At 41.2% G+C, this 26,108-nt stretch overlaps 1 protein-coding gene across 3 annotated transcripts in view; it reads left to right on the top strand.

Annotated features, from left to right (window-relative positions):
* The window catches only part of SLC25A21 (solute carrier family 25 member 21), a 611,357-nt gene that overhangs the window by 328,667 nt on the left and 256,582 nt on the right, over nt 1-26,108 (top strand). For all 3 annotated transcript variants that reach the window (XM_082275211.1, XM_082275210.1, XM_082275212.1), the window contains exon 3: nt 348-396. In XM_082275211.1, coding sequence (XP_082131337.1) covers nt 348-396 — 49 coding nt within the window. The remainder of the gene's footprint in view (nt 1-347; nt 397-26,108) is intronic.

Genomic DNA, 26,108 nt, shown 5'->3' with positions numbered 1-26,108 from the left:
TGGTTATAGTCAAATCTTTGGAAGGCAAGAACTCTGTATTAAAAAGGTGAGTGATCAGAGAAACATTAATTTGGTGACTTATGGATAGGAGAGGAGTGGTGAGTATGCCCCAAAACAAGTGTATAAAGAGACATGTGAGCTGCATCCAAACCCCAGGGAAGGAATGGTGAACGAGATGACTTACTTTTTTGCAGTGCCTTATTACATAAAGATCAATGCCTACTGCTCAATGTTGATTTTTTTAAGGTAATGTGCAGTATATTAAAAACCATAATGAAGAAATGTATTTTATGCATGGATGTTTTTTTCTAATGATCATATCTAACAATCTTATTTCTTTATGACAGGCCTTGTAGAAATCTGCCTGATGCACCCTCTAGATGTGGTAAAAACCAGGTAAGTCTGCAGTGAAATATAGACATAACAACTGATTGTTAATGATTATGCATAAAACATTCTGCTGTAGAGAGAATCTATAGTTTTTTTAATGTTTTTAATAAACACTTGCCTACTGGGCACTTTCACCCCCTTCCTGCCAAGGCCAGCTTTCAGCGCTGTCACCCTTTGAATGCCAATTCATTTTCTACCTACAAATAGAGCTTTCTTTTGGTGGTATTTAATCACTGTTGGTTTTTTTTATTTTTTGCTAAAAAAAAAATAGAAAAAGACTGAAAATTTTGAAAAAAAAAAAAGGTTTTCTTAGTTTCTGTCAGGAAACATTGTAAATAAGTAATTTCACTGATGTGCGCTGATGAGGCAGAACTCAAGGACACTGATTAGGTAGTACTGATGGGCACTGATATGCAGCACTGATAAACGGCACTGATGGGCACTGATAGACACTGATAGGTGGCAGTTATGGGCAATAATAGGTGGCACGGATAGGTGGCACTGATGAGCACTGAAAGACAGCAGTGATTGGCATCACTGATGGGCATAGATTGACCTCACTGATTGTCACAAATTGGCACCACTGATGGGCATTGACTGGTGTCACTGATGGGTACAGGTTGGCATCACAGATGAGCACAGAGTGGCATCACTGATGGCCACTGTTAGGGCCATCAGTGATGGCCGGAGTACTCATGATCAGTGCCCTGATTACCTATACATGTTTTCCCTGTAAAGAAATGCCTCTGATCGGCTCTCCTCTTCTCAGTCTGTCAGTGTGAGGCGAGGAGAGCCGAAAAAACGGCACTTCCTTGTTTACATGTGATAAGCTGTGATTGGACACAGCTGATCACATGGGTAAAGAGCCATGGTCCTTGCCGCACTGGGGGAAGAGCACACTATTACCTCAGCCACCAGCCTCACTATTTCCCGTGGCCTTCCGTTACAGTATAGATACTCTTCTGTGTCTCGCCATTTGCCTTTTGAGATCCTCGCGGGATAGGCCACTGAGGACCCAAGCATAATAAAACTAACAAATAAGTTACAACACAACTTTTACCTGATCTATTTGCTGCTGGCTCTCCTACTCCCTTTTCCCCCTTGGTCCTCTTGCCTCCCCTGACTGGTGCGCTTCTATCCAGTGCTGCAGACTCTTTGGGCTGCGGCAGCTTTTTGTATGCGGTTGCAATCATCTGGAAACTCTGCGAGCGAATTGTATCCCAATAGACTTTCGGATAAAGGGTTCTGCCCGAAACACGTCAGGTCTAGTTTTGGGAGACTCCATATGCTCTCGCCTTGCATGTTTCTCCAGTGATGTATTCTCACCGCATGTCATGTTAAATGTTTTTTATCCTTGTGTGTTATTTCTCATTTGTATGTCTTCAATAAATTCATATAATTTTACATTTGTGCATATACTTTTACTTTCTTGATGGTCAATTGCCTTAAAAGTTCCGCCCCCAGCGTAACTTTTTATTTTTCTTTACCAAGATCGGGGTCGTGCTGTGTCCCAGAGACACAGGAAGCCCGTGATCGCCGTGCTGCCCACTCTCCTGGGGAAGCAATCACAACGAGACTGGGCGACATCATATGACTTCGGCCCAGAACGAGAGCTGCCCCGCTCTGCCGTCATTTTACTATACGGTGGGGGGAAGGCGATTAAATAGATCTGCTTGATTTAAAAAAATATTAAGATGTGTTACTGCTTTAAAAAAGTTTTACCCAAAATTTGTATGTGTTTTGATATAATGAAAAAAAAAAAATACACACGCACACACACATACAGACATATTTTATCATTACATTATTACATATGGGGAAACTGCTTCCTGCTTTACAGTGCTACACAATGGTTATACTTTACTGCTTCTTCCCACAATGCAGGTCTATTAGTGGGGCAACTCATTACAAACAGTGCACTCCTTGTGTCACTGATCTCTTATCACCACAGTTAAGAGAAAGCATTGTATTTACATTGTTGCTGAGTCTGCCCTTTATTGGCTTATCTACAGACAATTTAATAACTATGGAATATAAACTATAAAAGTTTGTAAAATATGAAATCCGTATCAAAAATTACTTTTTAATTTTCAGAGTTGTCCAATATTATGTCAGGTGGCTTCCCAATATTTTGGTGACACATCTGATGGCCCTTTGAGTAGGACTGCCAAACCTCCTACCCCAATTCCATTACCTTGACTTCGGTGGTGTTAGGGTTTTTGCCCATTTTCAGCCTGTTTGGACGAAACTGCTGATGAACTGAACACAGATATCTTCAAGCAACACTAGTTACTACCTGAATTAAACCACATACTGTACAGTATATATCTGCACCCCTACCAAAGTTAGTGTCACTTATTGTGTCCAGTGCTGGAGACCTCACTTACAAAAAGATAATAATAAGATAGAACGAGTCCAGAGACAGGTAACAAAAATGGTGAAAGGTTTGGGGGAGAAAACCTATCTAGAGAGACTTCAGGAACTTAATATGTACAGTCTGGGGGAGAGAAGGGAAAGGGAAGACATGATTGAAACTTTTAAATACATCAATGGGGTGAATAAGGTTCAAGAGGGCAGTATTTTGAATATAAACATATGATCATGAACACAAGGACACATTAGCAGGAAGAAAGTTCAAGACTAATTTTAGAAAGTATTATTTTACTGAAAGGGTAGCTGATGTTTGGAATAGACTTTCAGCACAGGTAGTGAGTCTGTGAACAATAAGTGGATTCAAACATGCTTGGGACAAATATAGATCTATACTCAGACAAAAAAAGTTAACAAAAAAACAAAAGCACGCAAAAACATGTATGATTAAAAAAAAAAAAAAAAATGGGGCAAACTTGATGGGCCCTTTTGTCCCCTGTCACTCTTCTATGTTTCTACATAAGCAGTTTTTCCACTCTTATGTTTTCCTTTAGGTACTTAGGTATGCATTTGCTCATCTGAATGAGAATTTGGAGGAAAAGCAGCAAAGAATTTCCAGTTAAGGTTTACAGATGCAATATAGAAAATATTAGGTTAGAAAATACAAAGTGCATTAAGGATTCATAAATGCACTGTGAATAACCTAAAATCATTTTTATTAATACAGCATCAACCTAATCTGCAGCAAAATGTATAGTTAGAATGTTAGAATCTGAGTCAACCAATAGAAAGCAGCATCTCACGTTTTCATAAATGCAATTCAAGTGTGTAACCAAAATGAAACTTATACAATAGACATTTACAATAGACATGACTGTAAACCAATATAAATAGGTTTGAATAATGAAAAACCATAGCTGAACTAGTGAATAAAACATGGTAAAAACACCTGGAAAGGAAAAGTTAAAAAATATACTGTATGGCAGCCCGAGAAAAGGTATAAAAGGTCATTTTATTTTATTTTTTGCTTTATTCAGCAAGTTGGAGAGGTGTCGCATTTAAAAAGCAGACATTGCATATCATCAGGTGTAAGGTTTACTTTAAATTGTATGATTTACTGTGGTGACAGCAAAGTGAGGGGAGTATAACTGAGTAATCATTGCGTGTCAGTGGTTACTTGGGAACATGTTTGCTATGGTGTATTGAAGAGCAAATCAAAGAAAAATTGAGCACTAGTAGAAAGGGCAGAAAGTGAGAGAGAAAACAAAGTAAAAGGAGTACAAAAGAGGGACATTTTTGAAAAAAAGGCAAAGGAAAGAAGTTAGCTGAATAATAATGCAGAAATTTGCAGGAATGGAAAAGAAAGCAATATACACAACTGCAAAACAGATCACTTAACAGTGACTGCCTATAGATGTCAGTTGCACCATATCCTCTGATATTCAGTAATAATAATACCCATAAAAAGTATTTTTTTTTACATGGGTTGGTAGTATATGGAAAATCTCATATATATATATATATATATATATATATATATATATATATATATATATATACACACTGTGTGTATACAAAATCACATATATATATATACACTATATACACTCATATATATATATATACACATCGATGAGTCATAACATAATGAAGACCCACCTAATTTTGAGTAGGCCCCTCCTTCTGCTGCCAAAACAGCCCTGACCCATTGCAGCATGGATGCCACTAGACATCTGAAGGTATGCTGGGGTATTTGGCACCAAGCCATCAGTAGGAGTTGCGAGGTGGGGTCTCCGTAGATCGAACTTGTTTTACCAGCACATCCTACAGATGCTCAATGGATTGAGATCTGGGGAATTTGGACCCCAGGTCAACACCTCAAACTTGTGCCCTGTCACACTGTGAAAATGGTTCAAGAATGGCTTGATGAACACAACAACATTATCTTGCTGAAAGAGGCCATTGCCATTATGGAATACCATTTCCATAAAGAGGTGTTCTTGGTAAGCTACAATGTTTAGGTAGGTGGCACGTGTCAAAGTAATATCAACATGAATGTTCAGGACCAAGGTTTCACAGCAGAACACTGCCCAAAGCATCACACTGCCTCCACCAGCTTACCTTTTTCCTATACTGTATTCTGGTGCCACCTCTTCCCCAGATAAGTGACGTATATGCACCTGACCATCCAGCCTTCCACATGATGTAAAAGAAAACGTGATACATCAGACCAGGCCACCTTCTTCTAATGCTCTGTTGTTCAGTTCTGATGCTCACGTGCACTTTGTGCATGCTTTTGGCTGTGGACATGGGTCAGCATGGGCACCCTGATCGGTCTGTGGCTACCCAGCCCCATACACAACAAACTGTGATGCCCATTTTCCATTTTTCTACGTTTAACACATCAGCTTTAGGCATAACATGTTTACTTGCTGCCTATTGCATCTCACTGACTTTCAGATGACATGGCAAAGATGTGGGGAAGGTTACAAAAAATTTCTGCTGCACTGAAAGTTCCCAAGAGCATAGTGGCCTCCTTAATTATCAAATGGAAGATGTTTGGCACAATCAGGCACTTCCAAGAGCTGGTTGCCTGGCCATACTGAGCAATCAAAGGGCCTTGGTAAGAGAGGTGACCAAGAACCCGATGCTCACTCTGACTGAGCTCCAGAGATCATGTGGCGATAGAGCAAAGCTCCATAAGGATAGCCCTCCACCTATCTGGCTTTATGGCAGAGTGACTAGACGGAAGACTCTCTTTAGTGCAAAACACTTAGTTTGCAAAAAAGCACTTGAAGGACTCTTAGACTGGGAGCACAAGATTCTCTGGTTTGATGAAACCAAGATTGAACTGTTTGGCCTCAATTTTAAACATTCTATCTGGAGGAAACCAGGTACCACTCACCACCTGCCCTATACCATCCCAACAATGAAGCATAGTGGTGGCAGCATCTTGCTGTGGGGGTGTTTTTTAGCAGCAGGTACTGGGAGACAGGATTGAGGTAAAGTTGAATGGGGCAAAGAGATATTCTCAATGAAAACCTGTTCAACAGCGCTAACGACCTCAGACTGAGCCGAAGGTTCACCTCCCAACATGACAAGGATCCTAAGCACACCGCCAAGACAACACAGGAGTGGTTTAGGGACAACTCTGTAAATGTTCTAGAGTGAACCCTATGAAAGACTTGAACCCTATTGAACATCCCCGGAGAGACCTGAAAATGGCTGTCCACTGATGGTCCCCATCCAACCTGACTGAGCTTGAGAGGAATTGCAAAGAAGAATGGCAGAAAATTCCCCAATTCAGGTGTGCAAAGCTTGTCCCGTCATACCCCAAAAAATGTGAGGCTGTAATTGCTGCCAAAGGTGCTTCCAAAAAGTACTGAGTCGGAATACCTAAAAAGTGGAACTTTAAAAATTAAAAATGGGTGAAGAGGCAGGAATTTTAATGCAGAAGAGATATACTAAAGTTACTTCCCTGCCTGTCAACCCTTGTACAGTGAGCCACAGACTGAACTTCCGGGCATGCACCGGAGTGATGTCATCCCTCCAGGCGATCGAGACAGAGAAGCTGGCTGCCCAAAGATGTCAGTGGCCAGATAGGGAGCTCGGGGACACTGCATTGCTGGAGCTGAGGGGAGTATAGTTCTGCTGTAAGTACAGGTGATATTTCAGTTTTTTCTTTTTAACCACTTTCATACCCACTTTTACCCCGTTCCTGCTCAGCCAATTTTCAGCTTTCAGCGCTGTTGCATTTTAAATGACACCATCCCCACTGTCCACCCTGTACCCAAACTAAATTTTTAGCAATTTGTTCACACAAATAAAGCTTTCTTTTGGTGGTATTTTATCACTACTGGGTTTTTATTTTTTGCTAAATAAATGAAAAAATACAGAAAATTTTGGAAAAAAAAAAAAAAGACATGGAATTTTGCAAATAATCTTTCTTCATGCATTTAGGCCAAAATGTTTTCTTCTACATTTCCTTGGTGAAAATAACCCAATTCAGTGTATATTATTTAGTCTGTATGAAAGTTATACAATCCACAAACTTCCAAAAATGTCAGAACTGTACAAATATCCCCCAAATAACCCCTTTTTGGAATGTAGACTGTCTAAGGTATTTAGTTAAAGGCATGGCGAGTTTTTTTAAGTTGTAATTTATTGTCATAATTTCTTGTAAAATTTAAACTTTTTTTTTTTTTTTACATACTGTCACCAGTTCAGTACAGCGTATAACAGGTGTGGCAGTGATCAGGGACACGAACTGTCCCATATGACATCTACCATGATCGATGAAAGATTGGCTGGGTGGGAACGGGTGAATAAATCTGCAGAAATTTCTAAAATGTGGTTTTCACTTTCTCATTGTGGGATACCGAGTGTAATAAGAAAAAAAAAATTTAAGCAACTGTAGCATCAGGTTGCAACATAATAAAATTGAAAAAGTGAAGGGGGTCTGAATACTTCATGAATGCACTGTACTAACGCTCTATATTTCAATACAGCTTCCACAAAAAAATCCACAAAAAAAGTGCCCACTAATACCCCACATGTTAACAGTACAGTTTCACCATATCTTAAATGACCAATGATAGTATTGCAAAAAGTACCGTAATCTGCTCTATCTTGAATACTCAAAATTCTCTACCAGTGGTGATGCAACTGGTAGATGTCTTTGAAAGGTTCTCGGGGCTTGCTATTAAGTGGGAGAATTTGATGTTGCTCCCTATAGATCCATTACCTGAACCTCTACCCCCCTCGTTGGCACACCTTAAAGTGGAGCTCCACCCAAAATCTCTGCTTGTATGCTCCCCCCCTCCGCTGCCACATGTGGCACCTTTTGAGGCGGAGAGGGTACCTGTCAAAATCAGGCTGCAACAAACCCCCCTCCTTCTTCCCCCGCAGAACGCAGCACGCTTTTCGCATGCGTAGTAGGGAACCGGCTGTGAAGCCGCAACGCCGGTTTCTCGTGAAGATGGCGGGGGCAGCACCCGATAGCTGAATAAAAAATCAGCTCAGGTGGCGACATTGCTGGATTCATGGACAGGAAAGTGTCCTTAAAGTGGAGTTCTGGCCCTTTTTTGCAACTTTAATGATTCCTGGAGTGCTCGCTATGCTGATCAACAATTGGGCATTTTCAATTTTTTTCGGGGGTCTCTCTTACCTTATTTTCAGGGCATTTTTGATTGTACTTCCTCTTTCTCCCCCCTCTGTGGCCACGGCCACCGACATCACTTCCGCCTTTTCACACGAATAGAACTTTCTTTTGGTGGTATTTGATCACCACTGGGTTTTTTACCTTTTGTGATATAAGTGAAAAAAGAGCGAACATTTTGAAAGATAAACACATTTTTTTTTTTAGTTTCTATTCTAAAATTTTGCAAAAACATAATTTATCTTCATACATCTGGGCCAAAATTTATACTGCTACATATCTTTGGTAAAAATAACCCAAATTAGTGTATATTATTTAGTCTGTGTGAAAGTTAGTCTACAAGCTATGGTACAATCATTGAAAATTGATCACACCTGGTGTACTGACTGCCTATCCCATTTCTTAAGGCCCTGAAATGACAGGACAGTACAAATACCCCCCCCCCCCAAATTACCCCTTTTTGGAAAGTAGACAAGGTATTTAGTAAGAGGCATGGTGAGTTTTTTGAAGTTGTAATTTTTTCCCTCAATTCTTAGGAAGATGAACACAAATTATTATTATTTTTTTTTTTTTTTTACACAAAGTTGTCAATTTATAAGAAACTTCTAACACATTGCATGTACAGCAAAAATTACACCCCAAAATACATTTTGCTACTTCTCCGGAGTATGGCGATACTGCATGTGTGAGACTTTTACACAGCCTGGCAACTAAAGAGAGTTAAAACATCCAAGTAGCACCTCCAGGCTTTCTAGGAGCATAAATGATATTATTATTATTAATTGATATTATTTCCTGACTACCTATCACACTTTTGAAGGCCTTAGAGCAACAGGACAATGGAAATGACCCCATTTTGGAAAGCAAACTCCCCAATGTATATTCTATATTCTATCCAATTACACACCAAAATACATTCTGCTGAACAAAGGGTAAACAAAAGATTACCTGTGGTTTTAGCAGTGCAGTGGTCCACAGAGGAGAGGATTGGTCAAAGGAGCAGGCAGGAACACGGACAATGACAGCGAAAGGATTGTCCAGGCAACAGGCAGGAATACTGTCCATAGTCAGTACAGGCAGAGATATTGTCAGCACAGCCAAAGCATTGGTCCAGGTAGCAGGCAGGGATTTAGTCAGCAGCAGCAAAAGAATCGTCCATGCAGGTACAGGTGGTGGAAAAGGGGCAAACCCGTATAATAATTGTCCATGTAAATGTGATACCCCTTTTGCAACAGGGGAAATGCTAGGTCCCAGACAATTTTTTCACTTATTTCCATGTACATTGGGCACTCAGGAGGCTGGAGCTTGGAGTCTCTGCCTTCGTACACACGGAAGGCGTACACATATCTAGTGGTGCTTTCACAGAGTATGTTGAGCTTCAATCCGTACCTTGCCCTTTTACTGGAAATGTACTGTTTAAATCCCAACTGGCTTGTGAAATGGACCAGGGATTCGTCCACAGAGATGTTCTGGTCAGGGCCATAAAGTTCAGCAAACCTCTTAGAAAAAAATCAAATTTTTTATAATTTATCAAAATTGGAGAGGGCACTGTGAGTTATCGCTAAAATACAGGAAGTGCATAATCATGTCATATCGGGACCTGGAAATGACCGCTGAAAAAATTGTCATGTGGTGGATGGGGTTGGTAGACCTATAAGCATGCAATTCGTTTTTTTGTTTTTTTTTGTAAGCCCCATGTTGATCGTAAGGCGCAAAAACAATCTAAGCTCCTCTTCTGCTAGGTGTCTCCATTCGAAAGAACGGCAATAGCATGTGTTGGGGTTGTTCTCTGTGTATTGTCGGGCAAAAAGACTAGTTTGGTCCACGATGCTTTGAAGTAACTCGTCAGTGAAAAATTCTATCTCAGAAAAATTTTTGGTGTTGACCTGCACACCTGGCTGTGGGGGGATTGTAGCTGACCCTGAGCTAGAAGGCAGCCACAATGGGTTTGCTAAGGCATCCGGAAGATGGGTTTGGGTCCTAAATTTTTGAGTCTGGTGTGAAATTCCAGTGCTGGGCCTTTCCTCCTGGGGTCTAGCCCCATTAGCGTTTGCCAATTGGTCATTAGGGTGTATGGCGCTACTGGTGGCTGCCTGGTCTTCTGTTTTAGGAGGAACTGCTTCCTCCCCTGATTCTGTCGCCAATGTACTACCTTGAAATGGCTATTTACCCTCCCTGATCGGGGTAGGACTTTGTCCGTGAGACAAACCTCATCCACGATCGCCGCGCTGCATGCCCCCGGAGGGATGGAGTGTTCCTGATGGCGTCATTTTACTATACGTCAGTAGGGAACTGGTTAAGGTTGTACCTTTGCTTAAATACTTGGGGGTTAATATGTCTAACTCTCCTTAAGATTACATCTCAGAAAATATTCTTCCTTTACTTTCTAAATTTCAAAAGCACTGTGGGTGCAAGTTACCTCTTTTAGAGAATTAATTTGCTTAAAATGATTTGGTTGCCACGGTTGCTGTTTTGTCTTCATAATTCTCCTATATGGATACCCCCGAGGATCTTTGTAAGGGTTAATACTATAGTTAGGGGCCTGATCTGGAGGAGGAAGTCACCAAGGATAAAATTAGAGTTTTAACAAAATCTTTCTTAACGGCCCAGTTATAACATTTAGCAGGGTGGAACTCTGAGATGTCCTCTACTTCCTACAGCCTACAGTGCCTTGCGAAAGTATTTGGCCCCCTTGAACTTTGCGACCTTTTGCCACATTTCAGGCTTCAAACATAAAGATATAAAACTGTAATTTTTTGTGAAGAATCAACAACAAGTGGGAGACAATCATGAAGTGGAACGACATTTATTGGATATTTCAAACTTTGTTAACAAATAAAAAACTGAAAAATTGGGCGTGCAAAATTATTCAGCCCCTTTACTTTCAGTGCAGAAAACTCTCTCCAGAAGTTCAGTGAGGATCTCTGAATGATCCAATGTTGACCTAAATGACTAATGATGATAAATAGAATCCACCTGTGTGTAATCAAGTCTCCGTATAAATGCACCTGCACTGTGATAATCTCAGAGGTCCGTTTAAAGCACAGAGAGCATCATGAAGAACAAGGAACACACCAGGCAGGTCAGAGATACTGTTGTGGAAAAGTTTAAAGCCGGATTTGGATACAAAAAGATTTCCCAAGCTTTAAACATCCCAAGGAGCACTGTGCAAGCGATAATATTGAAATGGAAGGAGTATCAGACCACTGCAAATCTACGAAGACCTGGCCGTCCCTCTAAACTTTCAGCTCATACAAGGAGAAGACTGATCAGAGAGAGATGCAGCCAAGAGGCCCATGATCACTCTGGATGAACTGCAGAGATCTACAGCTGAGGTGGGAGACTCTGTCCATAGGACAACAATCAGTCATATACTGCACAAATCTGGCCTTTATGGAAGAGTGGCAAGAAGAAAGCCATTTCTTAAAGATATCCATAAAAAGTGTCGTTTAAAGTTTGCCACAAGCCACCTGGGAGACACACCAAACATGTGGAAAAAGGTGCTCTGGTCAGATGAAACCAAAATCGAACTTTTTGGCAACAATGCAAAACGTTATGTTTGGCGTAAAAGCAACACAGCTCATCACCCTGAACACACCATCCCCACTGTCAAACATGGTGGTGGCAGCATCATGGTTTGGGCCTGCTTTTCTTCAGCAGGGACAGGGAAGATGGTGAAGATGGATGGAGCCAAATATAGGACCATTCTGGAAGAAAACCTGATGGAGTCTGCAAAAGACCTGAGACTGGGATGGAGATTTGTCTTCCAACAAGACAATGATCCAAAACATAAAGCAAAATCTACAATGGAATGGTTCACAAATAAACATATCCAGGTGTTAGAATGGCCAAGTCAAAGTCCATACCTGAATCCAATCGAGAATCTGTGGAAAGAACTGAAAACTGCTGTTCACAAACGCTCTCCATCCAACCTCACTGAGCTCAAGCTGTTTTGCAAGGAGGAATGTGCAAAAATTTCAGTCTCTCGATGTGCAAAACTGATAGAGACATACCCCAAGCGACTTACAGCTGTAATCGCAGCAAAATGTGGCACTACAAAGTATTAACTTAAGGGGGTTGAATAATTTTGCACGCCCAATTTTTCAGTTTATTATTTGTTAAAAAAGTTTGAAATATCCAACAAATTCCATTTCACTTCATGATTGTGTCCCACTTGTTGATTCTTCACAAAAAATTACAGTTTTATATCTTTATGTTTTGAAACCTGAAATGTGGCAAAAGGTCGCAAAGTTCAAGGGGGCCGAATACTTTCACAAGGCACTGTATGTTCATTTATGATTCAAGGTTGCCTACCTTTGTAAGCTTTGGAGATGTCAGTTCCAAGGGCTTTGCAGATATCATTCCCTACTCTTTTCTTAATGCGCAAAATATGGAATGCGACAAAAAAAAAAATATATTGGGGATTATCTCTTGTACTAAATTTACCCCCATTTGGGATAATACCCTTTCTCTTGAAATTTGTAAGCTCCAGGGATTCCAGAAATAGGAAAAAGCCGGAATATGTACTCTGGAACAACTCTATGATAGTGGTACCTTAAAATATTTTGCACAATTATTGGCAGAATTTGAGATTAATCCTAAGTGATTGTATCAAGATCTCCAATTGAGGCATACTATTCAAGCTGAGCCTAATTTGAAATCGGTTTCCTTTTCCTCCATTCCTCTTATTAACACTATAGGTAATGCTTCATCAACTATGGGACTGATTTTGGACATCTACAATGGATTATTAGATCGATTCCTATTGAGGTTTCCTTTATTATGTAGGTCTCGATGGGAGAGGCTCTATTCTTAATATTAGCTGGGAGGATATTCTACAATCTCTTCAGAGTGTTTCCTTATCTCCAACTCATAGGCCTACACAGTTGTTTATTTTACATAGTTTATTAGAACTCCTGAATTTTTATTTAACATTGGCCTGAAAGATGAGCCTTGCTGTTCTAGATGTGAACACAGACCTGGGTCTGTAATTTATCTTTTATGGCGTTGTCCCAAATTCAAGAAGATACTGGGCTGAAGTGGTAGGGATTTTTAGCAGGCTTTTTGGGGTTAACTTGTTGGTTGACCCTCTTACCTGTATACTTGGGTATGTGAATTTATCTTTAATCGATCAGGATCTAGGGTTCACTGTTTTGAGAGTGTTATTTATATCCCACAGACTAATTGTACTCAATTAGACTTTGCCTCATCCTCCCTTCTCTTTCTAAAAGGATAAAGGAGCTTAACAAATATATTGTCATTGAAAAACATATCTACTATCTTAGGAACTCTATGTGAACGTTTGATGCCTAAAGGTCCAAGTGAATAGAGTGCACGTATCCTATTTGTGATAGAGATCATTTGTTAATTACTCTATTATGATGATTGTGCTTCTTCCCCCTGTGGGGTTTTCCTTCCCCCTTCTCTCTTTTTTTTTTTTTGTTTTTGTTGTGTCGGATTGTTTGTTCCGCCCTGTGAGGTGGGTAGTTATTTTGTTTTTGTATTTTTGTCAGTAAAAGGGGAAAAAAAATTATAAACAAAATCAGAATTTAAAAAGAAACTTAAAAATTTGAATAATTTATGATGAAGCTAAAATAGTTGAGCTATTTAAAAGGGAGAGAAAAAAAAGTCATCAGTGGTAGCAACAAAATGTCACCTTCTAAGAAGAAAATATGACAAAGAATACAGAATTTAAATCTTTTTTTTGTACAATCAAGTTTATTAAAAATAAGAAAAATGAACATGGAATCAGCACATGCAACATGTACAGAAGTAACGTGTAGATAACAGAAAAAAAAGGAACCAAGTACAGACAAATGTATTATAGTGCCATATTAATCCAATTAGAAAACAATTTCTAATGTAGATTGGAACGTTATACATGGCCAGTATTATAGAGCCAATAATACTTCAAAAAAGAAAACAAATTCAAATGCATTCAATTCAATTGTTAACAACGCGACAGAATTGAAATCTTTTGGATTTATAGTGTCAGGGGTTTAGATGTAGTAGCATTCCCTCTGTAAAAGTAGTCTTTCTCCCTTTCACCTCCCATGAGGGGTCTGGTGACATGCTCAGTACCTGGTGTCAATGGTTCATTATTTATGTTGTAGGTGGTGTCAAAATGTGTTGCAGCTGGTTTAATAATAATACAAATTTAAGGGCTACAGTTGAACTACCCTTAGATAAAAAGCCTCACACCTTCAGGGGGTTACATATATTGCAACAGCCATTTAGATGCTTGAGAAAGAAAAAAGACAGCTTTCATATTTTCATCTTTAGGCCTCATATACTACTGCGTTTAGGAGCTTTTGCCGTTTTTTGACACAGCCCCTGACCTCAACTCAATAAAAGCCTACGTGTCCATGTACACATAGGCTTTTATCAGAGTTTAGGAGCAGCAGAGTTTAGGGGCAGGTAGCAGTCCCTCTCCTGAACGCAGAAGAAACCTGTTCAGGAGAGAAACATTTTGGGGGAAAAAAACGCAGTTGCAGCAAAAACAAGGGGCCACTTTTTTTCTGCGTTTAGCATTTTTTCTGCTGCCAAGAGAGTTATGTTTAGGAGTGGCCAGTGTACATGTAGCCTTCAGGTCTACTTGAACTAAACGTTTGCACATGCTCAGTGTATCTTTGAACCTGGAATGGTACATTTCTGGTCTCAATTGTACAAGCTATGTCAGATTCCAAAATATTAGTATTTTTATGGATATGTGTCTAATGTAGTTAGAAACATGCATGAAGGATGTTCTTTTTAGGTTTGGAGTATGTTGGCTCCAGGAATTTTTTTGGCTATATCTAAAGCCATTTTTTTTATTACCCTCTTTATAAGAAGTTATACCAAATAATCGTTTTTTCTTCTTTTTCTCTTTTTATTAGATTCAGAATAAATAATATAATAATAAAAAACTAAAAATTGGGACTATTGATCAAGTTTTAATTGGCACTAGACATTGTGAAAGAGTGATTCTCTATCAGTGGGTCTGAAATATATTTCAGTTGATAACTAGTTGTCAGAAACGTTTCCTTACGGTCAAACCTAGTTGGAATTAAAAGACTTGGATATGATGGAAGAAAAACAAATTAAAAAGCCAACTGAATATGTTAATTTTATCAGCAGATCAATTTCATTCATGCATTCAAATATAATGTGTGGTGATTATGAAATGCTTCCTTGTGTATATCTGGTAGTCCACAACTATGCCTGTATGTGTGAAGCCACCTGACGACTCACTAGATCCTCTAGAAGCTGTAAAGCCATCCAAACAATTTCTCTCAGTTTAGAGTCTTGACAAATAGCTCAGTTTCTCTTATGAATTCCAATTTACGTATAATTAACTCTCTGATTAATACACAGATTGATTTGGTAGTGTTGCTGGATTAATATAGTACAGGTGTCCATGAGTTGTAAGTTTTTAAGCTTCACCAACTGTTCCCATGCAAGGTACTTAGAACAAATTTGAGTTACACTTTTGCCTAACAAAATTGTGTGAAATCAATGCAGCATATTTTCTATCTTGTCTTCTGTTAAGCATTTGCAGGGAGGCTGCAGGGAAGCAGGGAAATTTGCCTGGCTTTTTGTGAAATGGTGTCCTTTACACAATGGGTTGTTTTTGCTTTGGATGCAAAAGGTTGACAACAGTTGAATGAAAGTACTGACCTCAATGATCCTGGTTGTGAGGTAGTAGCAGACATCTCCATCCTGTAATTTTTGGGAGAATGAATAATTGACTGAGAAAAAAAAAACACTAATGTAGGCACCACATCTAATCACTGGTAAGATGCATTATATTACATTGGGGGAACTTTACTATAACTGGTGCACACAGATCCTGGTTCAGCAGTGCATAGTAACCAATCCGCTTCGAACGCCAACCTGTTCAATAACGCGAACCTAGAATCTGATTGGTTACTATGCACAGCTGCACTTAATTCTATGTTCACCAGTTTTAGTAAATCCCGCCCTGTGTGTTTTTGTGTTTGCACACACTTTAACAGTTGTAAACCACGGCAGTTTAAAAAAAATAAAACAGCTGTAAGACAATGGAATATTCTGCAAGTATGCATTGCATACTAGCACATTATGAAATACTTACATTGGAATGAAGCCCTCTCATGGCGCGCTGTCACCGCTGAGAGGGCTGACATCTTCCCCTGGTCTTTCTTCTGGGTTTGCGCGCTCCCTCTGTGTAATTGGCCGAAAGCCTAAATGACCTCACTCCCGCGCACGTGTGTGGGATCCCTTGGTTTTTGCACGAAGCTCTGAAGTTCTGGAAAGGTATGCTGGACCTTCAGAGTGCATGTGCTGGTGATGTCACTGGCTGCATCCAGGGTGAACATCTCCTAAATGGTGTACGTTTAGGAGATATTCATTTGCATATATTAAGGCTTACCTGTAGGTAAAAAAATCACAAAGCGGGCTTTACTACCGCTTGAATGCTGGCTATATATATATATATATATATAGATGGATGATGGGGCTTAAGTAATAATTTGGCCTGGAGTTAGTATCTGCATCCTATACTTGGTTTTAAAACAAATCTTACAATATCTGATTATATAGCTCTTTAGCTAAAACATGCTGTAAAAAGTACTGTTTAAATGGCGCTGTAATAAAGGCCATTGACACGAGCCGGATAGTTCCAGTGTAATTGATTAATGAAATGAAAACTTGTTGTGCTTGGGTTACAGACCACAGCCTATGGACATGACGTTGGGTGCACTTGAAATTAATATGGACAGACAAATTCACACAATGTTTGTTCCTACTACAGAATCTATTTGTCCAGTGTTTGGATTGGCAGGGTAAAGACATTTTTGTGTTTCCTCGTGGTACTAACTATAACTTTTTGTTTTTCAAATTTGATATGTTAATAAAATTGACTGCATAGTACTGAGATTATCCAGGATTAAAAGCAATCTTTGGTATACAAGAATGATTATACCTGACTCACGATTACAGCCTTAGGGGTTCCTTCACGTCCAAACTCCACCCGATTATTCTTCATCATAAGAGGACAGCTTGGTTGAAATTTCTGACATTAGTGAGATTGATGAATTTGTTGTGGATGGAGTGAAGTAGAGGTCAGTACAGTGCAACTAGTACAATGGAGGGGAAAGGTGGTGGCGTAGTCGATTGTTACTCAGCACTATACTTCATCCTGATGTCACATTTGATAGACTGTGAATAACGAAGGAGAGGTTGACGTTGCTATTGTCAATAGGGTGGCACAATCAAGTCATTGTAAATGCAGCATATTCATAGCGCACTTGGTGTTTTTATTCCACATGCTTTTACACTCTTTAACTTATTTGGGAAGTGCAATCTATTTGTAATGTTTTAGACAAATTGCAAATAGTAGAGCCAAAGTGTGGCTATATAGAAATAATAGTTACATGGTGAACTACCATGTTACCTTGCCTCCAAATACATACTTTGAAAAAGCCATAGTTTTAGTGGGGTTGATTTGCTAAAGGTAAATAGACTGTGCACTTTGCAAGTGCAGTTGCACTCCGCAAGGGCATTTGCTCCAAAGCTTAGTAAATGGGGGAAAGCGCTGCTGACTTCCATCATCCGATTATGTGCAAGCAAAAATGCTGTTTTGTTAATCTTCCTGGTGTGCGATTGAGTATTAAACTCACACTGTGTTTGCAGCCCCACTTCTAATCCTGTATGAAAAAAGCCGGCCAACACAGAACAAGCGTTTCAAACCTCTGATAAAAAAAAAAAAAGTATCCCACTAAATCAAAAACTATACACTTGTGTAAACCTTAATAATGATTCCACACCTATAAAAATATATAATAGCAATCCATCCTGTGTATAATTATGTGCGAAGTGTCTTTTAAATATGAATCAGCAACACAATGTTCAACATAAAATGTATAAGACATATTATCAGATGATATCCAAATCTATGAAATTTGCAAAATTAACTGTGTGCACCAATAGTGATTGTTCCCAGGTGTAAAATTGTACTACAGCATATTAAAAATTCCACCAGGTGATCTTCTTTCCCACGCACAAATCAAGTGCCACCACAAGCTGTCCCTTTCTTCACCTCCTACAATACAAACTGCTCACCTTAACCTCCTTGGCGGTATGATTCTTTCTGATTTTAGGTGCTGAAAGCGGTACCATTATTTTGCTAGTAATTCTTAAGAACGAGCAGCCCAAACCAACTATTTACTTATGATTTTTTTTTTACTGTGCGTTCTTCTTTATAACATAGTTACATAGTTACATAGTTAGTGAGGTTGAAAAAAGACATCAGTCCATCCAGTTCAACCTATGATGTGTGTGTGTGTTTGCTTTAACCGTACATTGTATACCCCTGTATGTTGTGGTCTTTAAGGTGTCCATCTAATAGTTTTTTGAAACTATCAATGCTCCCTGCTGATACGACTGCTTGTGGAAGAGAATTCCACATCCTTACCGTTCTTACAGTGAAGAACCCCTTACGCACTTTAAGGTTAAACCGCCTTTCCTCAAGTTTTAGTGAGTGGCCATGTGTCTTATTGTATCTCCTTTCTCTGAATAGTTTGTTCCTTATGCTCGGGTCACCAGTACAGTATTTGTACATTGATATCATATCCCCCCTCAATCGTCTTTTCTCCAGAGAGAAAAGGTTCAGTGCTTGTAGTCTTTCCTCATAGCTGATGTCCTCCATTCCCCTAATTATTTTTGTTGCCCTTCTCTGGACTTTCTCCAATTCCAGCACATCCTTCCTGAGGACCGGTGCCCAGAACTGGACAGCATACTCCAGATGTGGCCGGACCAGAGTCTTGTAGAGTGGGAGAATAATCTCTTTATTTCTGGAGTGAATCCCCTTTTTTATACATCCCAGTATTCTGTTGGCTTTGCTTGCGGCGGCTTGGCATTGCATGCCACTGCCAAGCTTGTTGTCTACCAGTACCCCCAAGTCCTTTTCCATCCTAGACTCACCCAGAGGTTCCCCCCCTAGTGAGTAGCTTGCTTTCTGGTTTCTGGCCCCCAAGTGCATTACTTTACATTTATCAACATTAAACCTCATCTGCCATGTAGTTGCCCACCCCGTTATTTTGTTCAGGTCTGCTTGCAAGGTTTCCACATCCTGCATAGAAGATATTGGCATGCCTAGTTTAGTATCATCTGCAAATACTGAGATTGTATCCCCTCCTCTAGATCATTTATGAACAAATTAAACAGGATTGGTCCCAGGACAGAACCCTGGGGGACCCCACTTTCCACACCCGCCCAATCCGAGTACTCCCCATTAATCACCACCCTCTGTACTCTCCCCTGGAGCCAGTTCTCTATCCAGGTACTCACCTTATGATCCATACCTACCTTCCTTAGTTTGTACAGTAATCGTTTGTGGGGAACGGTGTCAAAGGCCTTTGCAAAGTCCAGATACACCACATCCACAGGCTTACCTTTATCTAGGTGGCTGCTCACTTCATCGTAGAAGGTTAATAGATTGGTTTGGCAGGAACGATTTTTCATAAATCCATGCTGATTACTACTTATAATACCGTTTTCATTACTAAAGTCTTGTATGTGGTCCCTTAACATCCCCTCCAAAATTTTGCAGACTACAGATGTTAGGCTGACCGGCCTATAGTTACCCGGGATATATCTCGGCCCCTTCTTAAATATTGGTACCACGTTGGCTTTTTTCCAATCAGCTGGCACCATACCCGTCTGTAAACTATCCTTAAAGATCAAGAATAATGGTCTGGCAATCACCTGGCTGAGCTCATTAAGAACCCTCGGGTGCAAGCCATCCGGTCCCGGGGATTTATTTATGTTAAGTTTCTCTAGTTTAGCTCTAAGTCTATCCTCTGTTAGCCATGGCGGCACTTCCTGAGGTGTATTATTTAGTTCGGCCTTACAAGCTGGGTTTGTGTAGCCCCCCGATTCTTTTGTGAAGACTGAAGAGAAGAAATTATTTAACACTTCCACCTTTTCTTTGTCCTCAGTGGCCATATTTCCTTTGTCATCTTTTATGGGGCCAATGTGTTCTGGCCTCGCTTTCCTACTGTTTATATACTTAAAGAACTTCTTGGGGTTCTTTTTACTCTCCTCCGCTATATGTCTCTCGTGTTCTATTTTAGCCGCCCTGATTTCGTCTTTACATTTCTTATTACACTCTTTGTAATGCTTAAATGCTGCCAATGACCCCTCAGTCTTGTATTTTTTGAAGGCCTTTTCTTTAGCACTAATATACATTTTTATGTTGGAGTTTAGCCATCCAGGGTTTATTTTTGCTCTTTTAAATTTATTTCCCTTTGGAATGCACTGGCCAATCCCCCTGTTTAGTATGCTCTTGAAGCGCTCCCATTTTTCCTCCGTGTTCTTTGTTCCCAGGGTTCTATCCCAATTGATATTTTCTAGCAGCAAGCGCAGTTTAGGGAAATTGGCTCTTTTGAAATTCAGTGTTCTTATATTACCCCTCTGCTTCCTATTACTGTAATTAATACTGAAACTTATTGACCTATGGTCACTGTTTCCTAAGTTGTCCCGTATTTCTATATCCGTGATCAGGTCTGTATTGTTGGTAATCAGTAGGTCAAGTACCGCATTGTTTCTTGTCGGTGCATTCACCATCTGACCCATAAAATTGTCCTGCAAAACATTTAGGAACTGCCTAGCCTTGGCTGAGTGCGCGGTTCTTTCTGCCCAGTCTATATCTGGATAATTAAAGTCCCCCATTATAATGACGTTTCCCATCCTTGCTGCCAATCCTATCTGTAAAAGGAGGTCCGCCTCACCCTCCTCCCTCTGGTTGGGGGGCCTATAGCATACGCCCAATATTACCTTCCCCGCCGTGCCTTCCCTTTGAAGCTCTACCCATAGGGATTCTGCCTCGTCCTTAGCTCCATTATTAATATCATCCCTCATATTTACCTGTACACTGTTCTTAATATACAGACATACCGCTCCCCCTTTTTTACCTTCTCTATCTCTGTGTGTGTGTGTATATATATATATATATATATATATATATATATATATATATATATATATATAAATAAAAAGTACAGTATAACTGCATGAAAGGGCACTGGGGGCAATCTAATGTGAATTTATTTTATTTTGTAATGTATCAGTGTGTTTGGTGTGTTTTACTGTTTGAATTTGCCGCCGGTTCCACCCCCCCTGTGAGCGTCACGTCGCAGGAGATGGAAGCCGGGGCACAGAGCATCAGGCGGAAGATCCGGCCGCCGCACACTGCCGGGATACATCGCTGGATCCCAGGGACAAGGTGAGTACCCTCTCTTACAGGATCCAGCGATCTCGCTAGCAGTACCCCGAGTGTGGCTCAGGGTTACTGATTTTGGCACTGAAATTTAACCCCAAGCCACACTCGGGAATACCGCTAGGGAGGTTAAAGGCAGGTGTTGCATAATGGGAGCATTCTGTTTGATGTGCGATTTTTTGCTCATGCGAATGACTCTTATTTTTTTTATTACTACACTGGGTCTAATTGTCTCCTTGCAACAAGCAGAGCCTCCCAATTCCTATAGTTTTAGTAAATTAATGAAACGGTAACTCCACTTTCGTGGGGAAAAAAATCAGCAAATAAAGAAAAAACATTATAGCGTTTACAATTGCGACACAAATCATATTGTAATTGAATTTTTTTAAAAATTACCTTTCCTTTTCATTCTGCAGCTGTTGTAATTTTCTGAAAATACAATGCAATATGGCTACCTGGAGCTGTTCTGTACACAGAATGTGTACTGACCACACCCCAGAATCATAATTTCCTGCTTGTGTGATTGGCTCACCAATTTTCCCAGAAGTCTGCCTAAGATACAAGTCAGATTTTCTCATTAGAGCTCTGCAGCTGCCACAGCTGATAGATAATTATGAAACCACTCCCATTTGACCCACTCAGCACAGAGGAACAAAAAATTATTTCTTACGAATAACAAAAGGTAGCAAGACTTTTTGTTAAAATCCCTGCAATGTACAGAGATCACCCAGAGGGGCATGTTTTTTTCTCAACAAAAGTGGAGTTACGCTCAAAATTGCCTCTTCCTCTGTATATAATGCAGAAGCAGGTAAGAATTTGCAATACAGTTAGCTAAAATCCTCAGTGACCTGTTGAATTACTGTTCTTCTCTGCCTTAAAGATTCACTTTACGTTGTTACCTGTTTTGACATACCACACCAGTAATCACATAATACCAAGAATTGGAGCACAGGTGGAAGTGCAATGTCACTGAACTTACCACAGCAATCTGTGGGGTTGATTAGAAGGATTATGTAAAAGATTTAGACCAGCAACTGTCATTCCTGTGGGCAACATTGTGCAGCAATCCAGTACCTGCTGATAGCGCTCTGTCTGCATAATCAGAAACAAAAGCTTCTGTCAACGTAACCAAGTAGTCTCCTATAACAGAAAACCCACAGGAATGTCTACTCATCAGAGAAGAATTAGTAGCATCACCTACAGCAGAGGTTCCCAGAATCTGGTTTGGAACCACAAGTTCTTGAATGTGATTTGCGGTGCACTAATATGCTTTGGCTTATTTGAAGAAAAATAATCTCAGAATCTCTCTTTCTGAGCTGCACTGGACACCCTACTGTTCAACATTGCTTAGTGCTACTTAAAGTGACTACTTAAAATGTTGAGTAATTCCCTAGGTAGGGGAGAAGTATCTGTATATGCTGCCTGCACACATCTCAACTACATGGGCTTTATGTCCTGTGAAGATTAGCATCCATGCTAAGAGCATATATCCTACACTGACAATTGGGGAGTCCCATCAGACCCGTATCTGCTGTGTTGGTCACCTCCAAAAATACATATGTAATTGATATTAGCAAAATATTGAGGTAGTCAAGCAAATCAATATCGGCAAGAAGACCTGATGCAAAGGGGGTTGAGTGTTTGGCAGACCCATATGTGGGTCGGTTCTTTTTCGTCAGCGAGCCTGGTGCCTTTTTGTGCTGGGATTGAAAATTGAGAAGTGCACATACAGTATACCATTCACAAATGAGATTCATCACTATGTGACATCTTTGATGTTTGTGGTATTTGTCTATCTTTGTACAAGTTTACCATAAGGACCTGTGTTAAAATTGTAACAACTAGATATTTGGGTTCTGAAGAAGTGGGTTTGATCACTTGGTTTTGTTTGAAATTATGATGCTTTGTTTCATTATACTGTATATTGAACATCTGGTAAAAATGTTTCTCTAGCGCTCATCGACAGACGTAGTCCTCGGTGATACACCACCTTCGGGTTATGTTACCTCCGCAGGAGCAGGACTAGACAGGAAATTAAAAAGCTCTGGCCACACCCTAGGGGCAGTCCCAGAGGGTATATCCTCTCTCTCTCTGCCTCAGCAAATCAGTTATTTTCTGTCTAGTTAGGAGTAAGGACCTAGACACCTTGCTGGGATCTTAGGTCCTGGCAAGAATTTTTTCTTAAAGGATTTTTTTAGACAGCTTTTTTCTCCAGTGTTCCTGTGAGATCTTCAAGCAAGAAAGCTGAACTGGGCGACGGGCTGGATGTTGAGATCCGGTGGTCACCCCAGTTCAGCCTACGAGCGCGTGCAGGCCATAGCTCCGCGCTGGGTCGGCCGCGACAAAGTCCCATTAAAGGACTGTCCACGCGAGTTAAACGTCTCGCCGAAACGCCAAAGACCATGAGTCACGGCGTCCGTATCGGTCGACAGCCCTCCCGCCCCGGTGGAGAGGGGTACTGTCAGGAGTTGGTGCCCGCCTGGTTCCGGTATGGTGAGTAGTATGTTCCCCCTTTTTCCCTGACGGGTTTTGTGGTGAATGCGGGCCCCTCTCTGTATGGTAAGAAAGAGTCCTTTCTATCCTATAACATGTCACAAATCCTCCTACTTTGAGTGTGATTTATGTGTGCAAAAGCCAGGAGGCTTGGCTTGGGAGCTAACAATCTATTGTATACATGTTTTATAGATGTAATCTGTGGCATTCTGGGAATCTTATGGGTTAAGTATAAGCTACCTACCAGTCAGAAGCCACGGACATGTAGACTGCCTTCCAAATCAGATCTCCAGCTATTAGCAGGCCTCCCGAACGGCCACGCGGTCCGCCAGGGCCGGTACCGCCAACCACGCCATATCCCCATGCAGAGAGAGTGTTGTGTGCCCTGCAGCACACCGCTATTCAGTTTAGGCCGCCGCCATTTTTTTTGCTGGATCGCACGAGCCGCCATTTTGGCGTAGCCTCGTGTCTCCAGCATGGGGGCGGCCATGTTTGAGGTGATCCTACACCTCGTGGAGCTTGGGGGAGGCGCCGGAAGGCGTGCAGAGGGGCGGAGCCGCCTCCTTTCTTCCTGGGCAGCCAGCCAAAAGACTTCCTGTTTGTCAAGACAGCGCTGTAAGCTGTTGCAGTTTAACTCTGAGCATCAAGTGGTGAGCCTGGGGGTCTATCTCTCTCTCTCTCGATCGATAGGGATCCCTAAGCAGGTAACACTAAGGGGCTTTTTTTGTGGCGCTGGGGGTCAGAAAAAAAAAAAAAAAAAAGTTTTTTTCTTTACTTTTGAATTATATTATCCAGGAAGTAACTGGAGTTATTATGGACCCTGCCACACATATTCCCCCACCTGTTTCCCTCGAGGGGGCCTCGGGACCCGCCGGTGCACAGAGTATAGAGTCATTTACAGCAATTTTGGAGTCTATGGTGGCTCGGGTGGAGGCGGCCTGTCAGGGACGGGGGTCAAGGAAGCGACCCCCGCCTACCCCTATACCATCTGACACCTCTGACTCAGATTCAGAGATGGTCACGGCAGTTGCAGGTTCCTCTGCAAGGGCTGTTATCCCAGGTAAAGCCCCCTCAGACAGTGAGGAGGACGCTTCTTCTCTTGCTATAATTCAGGAAGAAGCATTGGTGGACGCACTAGTTGTGGCAGTGCAAGAAACCTTAAAACTTGAGGCTTTACCGGCAGAGGCAACTGAAACAGAGAGGCCTTTTGGGACTAATAAGCCCATCAAGACGGCGAAGGCTTTTCCTGTACCTAAATGTTTTGGTAATCAGATTAAAGGAGAATGGGAGCATTCTAAACGTACCTTTACTATTTCCAAGCGTATTGCTAGACGCTATCCGTTTGAGGAATCCATCATTAAGAAATGGACGGTACCACCAGTCGTGGATCCGCCTATTTCCAGGCTGAATAAAGCCACGGTTATTCCAGTGGAGGACACTTCGTCTTTTAAGGATCCGGTGGATCGAAAGATAGAAGCAGAGTCCCGCACTATCTTTTCTCTGATAGGGTCAGCATTTAGACCAGTAATCGTTATTGGTCTAGTTTCCCAGACACTTACGGAATGGGCGAAAATGGTACGCCAAGATCTTAGGGGAAAAGATATTCCCCAGGAGACATCTGATTTGATGGAACAGATCATACAAGGGCTACGGTTTATCTGTGACGCAGCCTTGGACACTACTCCCCTATTAGGGCATGCATCTAAGTTAGCAGTGATCCTCAGACGTGTGCTGTGGTTAAAATGCTGGTCAGCTGACCTAGGTTCCAAAAAGACCTTGACCAATCTCCCCTTTCAGGGGAATCGTCTATTTGGAGCCAACCTAGATGAAATCATTAAGGATGCCACTGGGGGCAAGAGCACTTTTTTGCCACAGGCTGCAAAAGCTAAGGGACCTCGCAACAAGCGAGGACCTTTCTTTACCGCCCATAAAGGGCGCCCGGCTGGTACTAGCGGGAAAGGCAAGACTCCTCCAGGAGGGTTCAAGAAGGGGACCAACCCAGCCAAACCCGAAGCAAAGGAGTACACAGCCTGAAGGTGCGCCCCCACCCGGTTTCAGGGTGGGGGGACGTTTTCACCGGTATTCAGGACATTAGATCGAGCATCAACCACTACTACCGGTGCGATTCTTCCCTTCCTACATTTAAGTACCACAGGAAGCGGTAGTTACCGTTCCCTGAAAAGATCTTTTCCTTTACCTTTTCCTAAGATTAGTCCCGATACCTCACAGGAATCGGATCTGGTTGACCAGATAGGCCAAGTAGCCTCTAGTCGGGTGACTTCGGTCCCTGAGGTTCAACCAGAAAAGATCACCTTTCCTGATAACTATCAGGTATCTGATAAATGTATGGGAACAGAAAACGACCAGACTTTCTCGGATGGTCGGGGCCAGATAGCTCTAGGGACGCCTGGTTCAGATCCAATCAGCGCCAGTGGTCCTAGAAATTCTAGGCTGGCCTCC

This window comes from Pelophylax lessonae, assembly GCF_965119305.1.
Source record: "Pelophylax lessonae genome assembly, chromosome: 13".
In the NCBI taxonomy this organism is placed as follows: Eukaryota; Metazoa; Chordata; class Amphibia; order Anura; family Ranidae; genus Pelophylax; species Pelophylax lessonae.
Note: the sequence above shows the minus strand (reverse complement) of the source record. Positions and strands in the feature narration are given on the sequence as shown.